This window comes from Musca autumnalis, unplaced genomic scaffold (genome assembly GCF_047663935.1).
Source record: "Musca autumnalis isolate F117 unplaced genomic scaffold, ASM4766393v1 scaffold_4, whole genome shotgun sequence".
NCBI lineage: Eukaryota > Metazoa > Arthropoda > Insecta > Diptera > Muscidae > Musca > Musca autumnalis.
Genome location: NW_027411977.1, coordinates 1732378 through 1744591, shown reverse-complemented (window position 1 = coordinate 1744591; position 12214 = coordinate 1732378). Strand labels below are relative to the sequence as shown.

Here is a 12214-nt window from a genome sequence, read left to right as displayed (position 1 = left end):
GCGATTCTCTAATACATTTTTGGAGTTACCGACAAAAATCGTTAAAACTAAAATGGTTTTAATTTCGGTAATTAACGATATTATTCGGTAAATTAACGACCAATAATAAGTAGTCGTAAAGTTCTACCGATAGCAACAGTGTTCTCAACTTTTATTTGAACGTTTCATTCATAATTTTGAGTTTTAAAGTTACCGATATTTGTCGGTAACTCAAAAAATGTGTTAGAGAATCGCACTACTGATCTTTTATGAAAAAAGAAAATAGGTTTGTCATCTATAAGAAGAAAGCTTTGTCTTATATGAGAAAAGACCCTTTTGATCTTTCGTGCAAATGTCTTAAATCCCTTCTTATCCAGTGAAGATCGTAGCATATTGGTTGGATGTGTGTGGACTTCGCTAGATATCACTTTTTCAAACTCATTTAAATAAAAACTCTCACAAATAAATGACCTTCGTCCAAATAAGACAACAATTGAATAATGTATTTTGACAGCAAGAGAAGACTTCAGCTGGACTTACAGCGTCACCTTGTTATTACATCATGTGTGGCCCTTCGTAAAATGCCAGAAATACCTTCACTTATTTCCTTAATTGTCAAAATTAATTACAAAAATAAAACATCGGTCGTTTTTGTTACAAATTCAAAAATATCCCTTTGATTTGACACCTAAGGAAGTATTCAGCTGGGCTTTCTAGATGATCTGAAATTAGATCAGGATATCAACCCATTATTTGGCAAAGGAATTTTGTGCCATAATAATGGGTAAGTAGTTTGATCTGTAAATTAAGTTTGTAGGCAAACATTTGGTCTACTTTTGTGTACGCATAGAAAATATATGAAGGAATTTAAAAGTTCTACACACGTGAAAGACAGAAACACTTTCCCTCCATACGATCGTTTTGCGGATATTCTATTCGAGAACCACGCACGATAATAAATTGAAAACGATTCATTCGTCCTTCGATTTCGATAATATTATTACCAAATTAATTGACGATAGTTTTTACGATAGTGGCGAAAAATATTATTGGTGGGGTTTCTCGATGTTTCTGTTATGTACCTTTTTCGACCTTATTTCTTTATGTTTGCGATTCGATATGTAACTGTTGATAAACATTGTTGTCGTGTTTTTATGTTGCCTGATTTTGGTCAGAATGAGTTTATGTTGTTTTTCGTATTGATGTTTTGCAAATAAGACAAAAGTTTATTGCGTTTATTCCCGTCTTCATCTCGGTCTCGAGTACCTTACCCACAAAAGTTCAAAATGTTTGTTTAATGCAGTTTAGGATCTGTTCGAAGATCCTTTGGAAAATTGTACTTTTTTCTCTTTCGTGGTCACGTCCATACTTCCTGCCATAGTGGTAAAAAAACCTCTAAGTTATACGGTGACGAACTGAAATGACTGAATGGCGCGCAATGTATCAAAAAGAACTGACTCCCAAAATAAGATCCATTTTCAAAATGGACTATGTAGATGCATTCATTCTTTCAAGTACCTCCTTCTTTGAGCTTTAGTCCAAATATATATTTTTTGTCGGCAAGTTCATACGTCTAAAAAGGGCCACAAAATCTAAAATCCATATAAATACATGGTTATTGGGGAAAGGGATTTTGAAGACGTAGCAGGTATTCGATTCTAAATTGTCCATAGATGAAACTTTCAATTCACATAGGTTGAGGGTATATCTCTGTCGGCAAAGCCGGCTGATACTTTTTTACTTATTTCTACGACTTATTTATTATTTTAAAGAGCATTTTAATCAAAACACTGGAAAGAAAACAAATTAACGAAATTAGAAATAATTCAGCGGTATTAAATTTTAAATAGAAGTAAATCTCCCTTTCTTTTTCGTAGGAATCCATAGAAGTAGGACCATAATAACAGAAGACAATACAAATGGAGACAATTGTTTGTGATGCCCAAATACACGAACGTTGAAAAGAACAAAAATCGGCAAATTTTGTTGGACCCCATAGGGGTTGAAATTGAAACCAATTATTGTAGAAATTCAGGAGGTGTTTGTAGAAACATTCTTTGGGTGTTTCTTCTTTGAAAGATGGCATGAATTCCAAGGCATGTTTAGATATCCAATTGTTAACTACAACAATTTGTCTTTCTTTGGTGGTAATATTGGTAATAACAATTTTGTGGCAATACCAGGAAGGATAACGTCCAGATTGATCGTTAGAAATGATTAATTTTGAGGGTATTTTTACATTTTGACTATCAAGTAGAAATTTAGAAATGGAATTTCTCAAAAGTTGTGGTTTCGAGGGATTTTGAAAAACCCTGACAGAGTAGGGCCCGTTTTCCGAAACAAAAATAAATTTAATGTTCGCTGTTGATGATGAGTTCCAATGTGAGCCCGTATAAACAAGAATTTCTATATCAGAGCGTTCCACGGCATCCGAGATAAGAATAGGAATGTTATTCTTAATTCGATGGAAGTTAATGAGCAGTGTTGCTAGGCATGCCAACAACAGGAAGATAATATAAAATGTCACAACATGCCAATTGATTGAGAGTTGGTCCAGTAACCAGTGTTCCTTGAGTTCTTCTTTCACTGTAGGTTTGTATGTCCTTGTTGCAAAATTAGAAAAGTGCTGGCATTCGCATTCAATTTGTTGCGAATTGGTTGACTCGTATTTGGGTTTGCAACCGCTGGTCGTCCATTGAGGGTCTTCCACATTCCATTCCCAGTAAAGACATTGATAAATATCTAGGGAATATTTGAAGGAAAAGGGAAACATGTTCACTTCTTTGGCTGCGAGAAAAGCTATGAATGCATTGATGGATTTGTTGTTGTTATTAAAGGCCAAACTCGTTTGATTTAAATGCCGTTCGCCTTTAAATAACATTTGAAAGCCGCTTGGTTTTCCTGTCAATCCAATATTCAGTAAAATGCTATAACTGTGGTTTTGTACTTTCAAAACCAGTAATGAATTTGGAGGCATCTCTACAATGAAAAGTGGCATATGTCGGTGACCCTTGATTTGTACCTCAAATTCGTGATCCATGGAAGATGTCTTCAGCTGATATTTTACATAAATGGGATGTCGGAGCGGTAAAGGTGACTGGAGATCCGGTATGGACAAATATAACAAATTTGAAGATACTGATTGCTCATTTGGATACCACCAAAATCTATTACGTTCGATGGAACCCATTTGAAGAACAATTTCATTACTCCCCCGTTGTCTCTGTACATCTCGAACTGTCTGACTGGCCAGATTCAACTCAATGGAAAAATTTTTCATGAAAAAGATTTGATTTTCGTCATTATCAACTGCTAACATACGCATTTCGGTAAGATCATCCTCAATGTGAAAGTTGGGTTCCCCCGGTAGATAGATATTGATCGCCTGAAAACTCAATGAATTTAAACTTTTGTCCAATTCCCTAGAAGTTTCCAGCCAATTAGTTAGCTTCTCTGTGATTACAATATCGAAATCGGATAACTCCGCGTAGTGTTCGGCTAATGGATCATTTGCCATTATCATTTCAGGAAATGCGGTGGTCTGTACATCCATAAAGTGTTCCCAGCGTTTTCCTAGCTCTTTTATTATATCAACCAATTGACGTAATGCTATTTTATATGAGGCGATATCGAAGGTTTCAATTTCTTTATCTCTGAGAGTGAGTTGAAGTCCCTGTGTTAATTTACGAATATATTGAGTGATGGACCCAGCTTTACGAAAATCTAAGGGTTCAATATTCCCAATTAAATCATGGCAAATTGCTAGCCATTGTTCAACCTCCAGCAACGTTTGCAGCTTGAAATTATGCAGTTTACCCATTAGCAGATCGGCTCCATCTTTGTCCTTTATGAAGTCTACAAGAGTTTTAATGAGAATAATAGCCGTCTGTCGCTGAGAGTTTTCAATTAGAACTGCAACATTTGTTCCGTTGGCCATAAGAAACTCTTTCAAATTGTTGGGTTGTGGATGTGTTGTTATGTCCACGCTCAATGTAGTTTCATTGCAAGCATTCCATTGATCACATATCACAACAGTTAAGAGTTTACTTTTTGGCAATCTAAGATATACATTCGGATCATTGATCTGCTTCAAGGGAAAGTTGTCGGAAAAATGCCGATATTGTAAGGGTATATCTTTATCTTGATAGTTCTCACATTCGATGTAAAATTCCGTTTCAAATGCTATTCCGGTAGTGGGTTCTATCGAACAATGTCCTCCAGTCGGAGGAGTATTTAATTTTAGTTCGATTGTGGAGACTCCCATTATTCCACGGTCATGAACTTCCAGATTGACTAATTGCATCGATTTTCCATGCTTCGGATAAAATATCAAATGACGATTCTCTTTTTGAGTGATGCCATTGACTGACCAATAAAATAGGGCACTCGAAGAGCATTCCGAACAAATACCTTCAATATGAATTATGTGTCCTGCAGCATAATAATCGCGCAAACAATTGCGTCTACATTTAATGTCTACTTGTAGTTGGGGATCAGATACAACGTGGACTTCTTGTTGTGTTCTATCGTGGCTGAAGAGATTTACCTTCGATGACACCGTTAGAGTAAATGTGTAGGAGTGATTTACCTCGATGTGGCCTTTCGCCAGAGTCAATTTATTCCCTGCAAGCAATTTGAAAAGGCAACAACAATTGGTAAGCCTAAATGTGATTAATTAAATTTTTCTCAACTTTTAAGTTTATGAAAATCAAAAGGCTAAAAATATTATCAGGACATCCAACCAATAACAAAAATAAACCAACTATAGTGGTCCTATGATAATAGAAAACACATTAGGACTTACCTGCACCCATTTTTGGATTGCAGACATCTTTGTGCGGATTATTCATGGAAACGCAGTCCCAGTTGTAGACTAAGTCTTGTAGAGAATCTGGAGCCAAGGCAAAGTCACGACTTCTCGATCCATCTAATAACAGATTTTGCGTTATACCAATTTGTCGCCAAAGACCTCCAACTATTGTAGCTTTTACAGGTTTGGGTAACAATAGAAGGAAACACTTAAAACAACGTCTAATTAGAAACACGTTCTTATTTAGACAGCCTTATTGAAATAATTACGTACCCTAGCCTCAGTGATACTTTCAATATTCTTGTTTCCTCTTTCGACCATTCTAATGACCAATGAATATGACGACATAACTTCACCGTGATAGCTGAACCACAATTTATATGGCGGGACTTTTAACATAGGCACAACGGTATTTCCAAATTCATGCAACATTTTGTCGCCAATAGTATTAAAAATACGCCAATTAAAGACAAGGTTTGAATCTGAAAGACATCGTCGTTGTATCACTGCTTCAAAAGTATTGAAACGAGCAATGTCCAACATCAATGGTTCCAGGGGATCAATGCCATGCAAAAATATTAATTGGGGCACACATTGAACACTCTGCTGTGTTAATATTAATATATCAAATTCGTTATAGTAAAATAAACTACCGGCAGTTTCGGTATCATAAGAGCGCAAGGACAACTTCAGGTTATCTAAATGCCAGAAGACTTCTTTGGCTAGACGATAGTAACCCTTCTGAAATTTCAGATCATTGTAGTAACGTATGGCATGCTGTTTTATAATAGATTCCAAATTAGACGAATATTTCCATTTTAGCGTTGAGTCCATCGAAGTAGTTTCAAAACTATCGATTACATAATTATTGGACATCAACTCCACCGAGAAGTTTACATATCCAAGATGTTCCATAATCAGTAGAAAGTTGTGTTCTTCGGAATAGTATCCGTAATGATTGAAATATAAAATCATATTTTGAAATACATTTGAAATTTTGATGTCGCACCACAGACCGCCATAGCCATTATCACAATTTTGGCATATGAATTGACCAACCAAATTTTGACATTGGCCATTATTTTGACATGGCTCTTCGAGGCAGTTGTTACTCATTTCTGTACAGCGAAGTCCTTGAAAATATTTGTTACCCACACATTGACATGTTTTTCTGCCGTTCTCTTCGAAACATTGTCCTTCGTGATTGCAAAAGGATACGTTGCACATCTTACGAGTTGCTATTGATAAAGCCAACGCGATATAAATGAGATGGATTGCGGGGCCAAACAAATTACACATTTCTGTCTTTAATGGGATATACTCGTTTATAATTTTTGAAGTGAATATTTTATTTTATCTTTTTAAAGGCGAAACCATGGCACAATTAACCAGGTAGTGGCATTGTAAAATTTTGAATATGTTATGTCAAAACTTTCTTTATGTTGTTGGGGAAATTACAACAAAAATTTTTTTTAATAAAGGGATTTGACTTTTCATGTTCGATCAGCTGGTGTGATACCACTACCTGGGTAATTGTGCCATGGGCGAAACCTATAGCTCTGCGTGTTGCGTGTGCGTTCAAAAATACAAAAACAAAGTACATGTATTTCAAATTGAAAACAACAACAAATACATGTATTTTGTTTTTGTATTTTTGAACGCACACGCAACACGCAGAGCTATAGGTTTCGCGCTAACAAAAAATTGAACGAGGTTTCGAGTGGCGATCATTAAGCAGGACACTCACTATCAAATTGGTTTGTCAATATTGGTAATAGTTGCTCTGTTCCAGAACCTGTAAGAAGCTACTATTTTTTACTACGATAACATTTTTTGCTTTATGTTATCGGAAAAAAAGTAAAAATTAGTAGATTCTTCAAGTTCTGGAACAGACCAAGTAGTGTGTGTGAACTTGTACCCAGTTGTTCAATAAATAGCAATAGTCTACTTTGACATAGTTATTTAACTAGTTACTCATTGATCGTAGTTACTTTACACCCAAAAATGGCACACAAAATAGCCTATGGCCTGATTTTGTCACTGGAAATGGGCTTCCCTGCCTATCATGTCAATGCCGTAGTTACAGGTAGCATGTAATATATTTGCTCTGTTCCAGAACCTGCAAGAAGCTACTATTTTTTACTACGATAACATTTTTTCCTTTATGTTATCGGAGAAAATAGTAAAAATTCTTGTAGTGGAACATACCAATTATTACGACTGGTTTTTATTCATCGCTAATTTACCGAAAAACATCGTTAATTACCGAGATTATAAGCATTTTTATTATACCCTCCACCATAGTATGGAGGGTATATTAAGTTTGTCATTCTGTTTGTAACACATCGAACTAATCATTTGCGACCCTATAAAGTATATATATTCTTGATCAGGATAAAATTCTAAGACGATCTAGCCATGTCCGTCTGTCCGTCTGTCCGCCTGTCTGTCCGTCTGTTGTAATCACTCTAGCGTCCGCAATAATTGAGATAGAGTGCTGAAATTTTGCACCAGAGCGTCTTTTTTCCATAGGCAGGTCAAGTTCGAAGATGGGCTATATCGGTCCACTTTTTAGTATAGCCCCCATATAACGGTACCTCCGGATTTGAGGTATTTTGACGTTCTTCGCCACATTTGCAGACCGAATTAGCTATGATTTGGCACTTAGGGTTCCTAGTGATCAACAAACTTATATCCCAAAGAATATGGGCATAGGTCCATGTTTTGGTATAGTCCCCATATAACGGTACTTCCCGATTTTCGGAATTTTGAGAATTTTAGCCACAATTTTTAACCGAACTATCTGCAATTTGACATTTGAGGTTCTCAGTGGTAATGAAACAACTCCACGAAACATCGTCAACATAGGTCCATGTTTTGGTATAGCCCCCATATAACGGTACCTCCCGATGTTCGGTATTTTGAGAATTTTAGCTACAATTTTTAACCGAACTAGCTGTAATTTGACATTTGAGGTTCTCAGTGGTCATGAAATATCTCCACCAAACATCGTCAACATAGGTCCATGCTTTGGTGTAGCCCCCATGTAATGGTACCTCCCGATTTTCGGTATTTTGAGCATTTTAGTTACAATTTTTAACCGAACTAGCTGTAATTTGCCATTTGAGGTTCTCAGTGGTCATGAAACATCCCCACCAAACATCGTCAACATAGGTCCATGTTTTGGTATAGCCCCCATATAACGGTACCTCCCAAATTTCGGTATTTTGAGAATTTTAGCTACAGTTTTTAACCGAAATAGCTGTAATTTGACATTTAAAGTTTTCAGTGGTCATAAATCATCTCCAACGAAACATCGTCAACATAGTTCCATGTTTTGGTATAGCCCCCATATAACGGTATGTCCCGATTTTCGGTATTTTGAGAATTTTAGCTGCAATTTTTAACCGAACTAACAGTAATGATCGGTATTTTGAGAATTTTAGCTACAATTTTGTCTATTCAAAAATAATCGTCAATATAGGTCCATGTTTTGGTATATCCCGCCATATAACAGTACCTCCCGATTTTCGGGAATTTTCAGTGGTCACGAAATTTCTTCACTAAAATTCGTCAACATGGGTCCATTTTTGAGGGTGTACATTGTTTTGATGAAACTACCCTAAATTTGAATCTTTAGTTACCTGCAGCTATAAAACTTTTCCGCCAAAAAATTTAAAGATATGTTGACTCTTTGATATAGCCCTGTAGGTGGTACCTTTCACCTAGCTGAACACATTTTTTTAGATTAGATTAGATAACACTGTTCAACAAAATGGAGGTGAAAGTCTGGGGCACGGAAAATTCCTCTTGGAGAAGAAAGGCCTTGGTGAGTATATTATGAACCCCGAAGGACAGATCCGCCGTGAGTAGAACTTCCGCGTTATGGCGTGATGAATTTTTTGTTATAGACCCTGTGGGCCATCAGGAATTAGCGTTTTATCTTTGTTCACTGTTGCTTAAGTGCTCTACAAAAACAACAAACAAAGATATAATGCTAATTCATGATGGCTTACAGGGTCTCTTGCAAAAACTTCATCACGCCATAACGCGGAAGTTCGACTCACGGCGCATCTGTCCTTCGGGGTTTTTAATATACACACACATAGGGCTTTCATCTCCAAAAGGAATTATCTCTGCCCCAACATTTGTGTTCACAGTGTAATTTAAGCAATAGTGGGAGGCAGCAGGAGTCTAACCAGTGTCGAAAAGTTGTTCCACCTAAAATTGTAAAAGGACCCTAATTATTCCATTTTAATTAAGACTATTTTATGGTGGAGGGTATAAAAAGTTCGGCCCGGCCGAACTTAACGACTTTTTACTTGTTTTACCGACATTTGTCGGTTACTCAAAAAATGAGTTAGAGATAGTAGTGCGATTATCGACATAAAACGGTAAAATAAAATTTCGGTAATTAACAATGTTTTTCTGTAAGTCAGCGGCGAATAAAAAGTAATCGTAAAGTTCTACCCAAGGCGATTTTGCATAGAAACCTAATTCGGGCTATGGCGAACATTTCACAAAAAGAATTATCCAAATCGGTCCAGCTGTTCTCAACTGATACCATTACCAACGAACGACATTTGATTTTTATTTGCAAAGATTACTACATTTGTTTTGACAGCAAATGAAGACATCAGTTGGCATTATTATTGTACCACCTTCTTTCTTGCACCATGGTTGTCACCTTTTATTTTAACTTTTCATTTAAAATTTTGCGTTTTACCCAGCGTTTACACATACCAGTGACAGTTCGAAAAATTCAATACATACACAATTTTTTACTACACCAATTATATTTTTTGAATTGTCGACACCACTGGCACTCGATTTTTCATGCCAGTAAAGCTGGGGCTGGATTCTTCTTCTATGAAAATTTGAAATGAAAAATATCCTTTATAATTTTTTTTATTTGACAGTTTTCTTCTTTATAAAAGTTTTCATTTCACATTTTCATAGAAACAGAATTGAGCCCCTGGGTACACATTGCCAGTTTTGAATGTCGATATTTCGCAATTATCGATTACTGTCAAACCGTCCAGCAACCAAAAAAAAATTGTGCGGTTGCATGATGAATGACAAAACTGAACGGCCACACTAGCAAGCAACAACAAAGCTGTCATTCAAAACTGACAATGTGTACCCAGCTTAAAATTTTGAACTGAACTATTTGTAATTAATTCGTCATTTGAAGTTCCCAGTGGTCATATAATATCTCCACCAAAAACTGTCAACATCGGTCCATGTTTTGGTATAGCCCCCCTATAACGGTACCTCCCGATTTTCGGTATTTTGAGGATTTTAGCTACAATTTTTAACCGAACCTGTAAGTTGACGTTTGAGGCTCCCAGTGGTCACAAAATATCTCCACCGAATACCGTCAACATAGGTTCACGTTTTGGTACAGCCCCCATATAACGACACCTCCCGATTTACGGTATTTTGAGGATTGTAGCTACATTTTGTGTACGAACTACCTGCAATTTGACAGTCGAGGTTCCTAGTGATAACATATAATGGTACCTCCCGATTTTCGGTATTTTGAAGATTTAACCACGATTTTTTACCTAACTATCTGTAATTCGATATTTTAGGTTCACAGTGGTCACAAAACTTCTCCTCCAAAAAATTTTGAACATCGGTCCATGTTATAACGGTATCTTCCTATATAACGGTAGCTTCCCATTTTCGATATTTTGAGGATTTCAGCTACAATTTTTGACCGAAAACTCACAAAACTTCTTCACCAACAATTATCAACTTAAGTCCACACTTTGATTTAACCCCATACAATGTTGTCAACCGATTGAAGACATTTCTAATCTTAACGCTTTTTACTTTTTTTTGAGAAAAGGATTTTGTTGTTTTGCCTTATAAAGGCGAAGGTCATTTTATAGTGATTTTTTTTTATTTAATTCTCTTTCGAGTTGAGCTGTTTTGACCTAATAGGTACATTGAAAAATTAGGAATCCACCGAAGTCCCACACATTCAAGCACTATGCTACGTTTCACGGGTGGTTAGACCGATCATCAGGCATATTGAATGGTGTTTTTTAGTGGGTGGACAATATTTTACTACCACAATTACATTTTTTGAATTGTCGACTCCACTGGTACTCGATTTTTTATGCCAGTAAAATTTTGAACTGGCTGCCAGTGATATATCGAAAATGAAAAAAGAGTTGCCGAGACCATTTGTTAATCCATATACATTTTTCTTTTACGAATGCAAAGATTTACAGCCAGATTAGTTTTTATAAAAAATTGAGAAGCATTCGTTTGATTCCGAAAAGCTTTGTATATCACTGTTTCCATTATGTTAATTTTTAACATTTTTCGAATTGTTCTCATTAAAAATATGTTCTTTGTGGCAATACCATGGCACAATTACCCAGGTAGTGGCATCGTAAAATTTTGAATATGTTATGTCAAAACTTTCTTTATGTTGTTGGGGAAATTACAACAAAAATAATTTTTTTTATAAAGGGATTTGATTTTTCATATTCGATCAGCTTTGCCGACAGAAATATACCCTCAGCCTGTGTATATTGAAACATTTTTTCCCAAAAAAAACTTATGTATTTAGGGGGTTTTAAAAAATGTTGGGCGTATGAAGCGACAAAAATGTTGATTAGGATTAAAGATCAAAAGTTTTGCGGAGGATATACTTAAAGGAATTGATAGACATAGACCATTATGGAAGTGGATCTCCAGCCACTACATATGGTGCCATAGGGGGTTTTTACACCCTTCGGCTGTTTTCTCAAGAAGTATAAACTTGCTCCTGAAAAAACTTTTACCATCGTAATTGAGGCAGCGAAAGCAAGTTGCTTCAACAAAAATCAAAGTGATTCAATAGCAGGTCTTCAAGTAAAGTTATCAGAAATTTTGTGTGGGAGGTACCGGATGGAGTGGACAAATATAGTCCATATTTGAATCTGATCTATATCTATATCTGGTAGATATATTAGGATGTGTAAAGTATGGACCAAATCGGCCACTCCCTTCAAGAGTTACCTACGAACAATTTTTCCGAACATTTTTGAACTTTTGCGGGGTAGGTGCCTGAAAGAGTGGACCGATATGGCTAATCTTTGAACTTAAACTGTGTTTGGACAAAATATTACTAAGGCCAAATTTTGGATCGAATCGGCAGATCCGTTCGAGAGTTATCTTACGCTCCAACCACATTTTGCCCGTATGAAAGTGTATATACCCTCGTTAGCATAAATGCTGAGGGTATAATCAAATGCCGTCATAACCCAACGTAGGCTTTTATGGAAAGAAAATTTTTTCAATTTTCATTTCAATTTAAATTTTAAAATTTGAATTTAAAGTTTTTCTGCAAAAACTACTGAACCGATTTTCTTAGAATTGTCAGGGAATGTAAAGGGATGGCCCCCGAAAACAGGCTACATATTTTAT

At 36.1% G+C, this 12214-nt stretch overlaps 1 protein-coding gene across 1 annotated transcript; it reads right to left on the bottom strand.

The window, feature by feature from the left end:
* Positions 1-1726: 1726 nt before the first annotated feature.
* LOC141401732 (polycystin family receptor for egg jelly-like) lies at positions 1727-6197 on the bottom strand. Its single transcript, XM_073982131.1, has 3 exons — positions 5063-6197; positions 4784-4997; positions 1727-4602 (listed from the first exon to the last, which is right to left on the bottom strand). Exons 1-3 carry the CDS (start codon positions 6086-6088, stop codon positions 1727-1729), a joined length of 4116 nt encoding a protein of 1371 aa, XP_073838232.1. The 5' UTR covers positions 6089-6197.
* Between the last annotated feature and the right edge of the window lie 6017 nt (positions 6198-12214).

Coding starts and splice junctions, on each gene's coding strand:
- LOC141401732 (XM_073982131.1), bottom strand. CDS start 6,088: ATGTGTAATTTGTTTGGCCCCGCAATCCATCTCATTTATATCGCGTTG. Junction 4,998..5,062: donor AAAGTATCACTGAGGCTAGG/GTACGTAATTAT, acceptor CGTTGTTTTAAG/TGTTTCCTTCTATTGTTACC. Junction 4,603..4,783: donor CAATCCAAAAATGGGTGCAG/GTAAGTCCTAAT, acceptor AATTGCTTGCAG/GGAATAAATTGACTCTGGCG.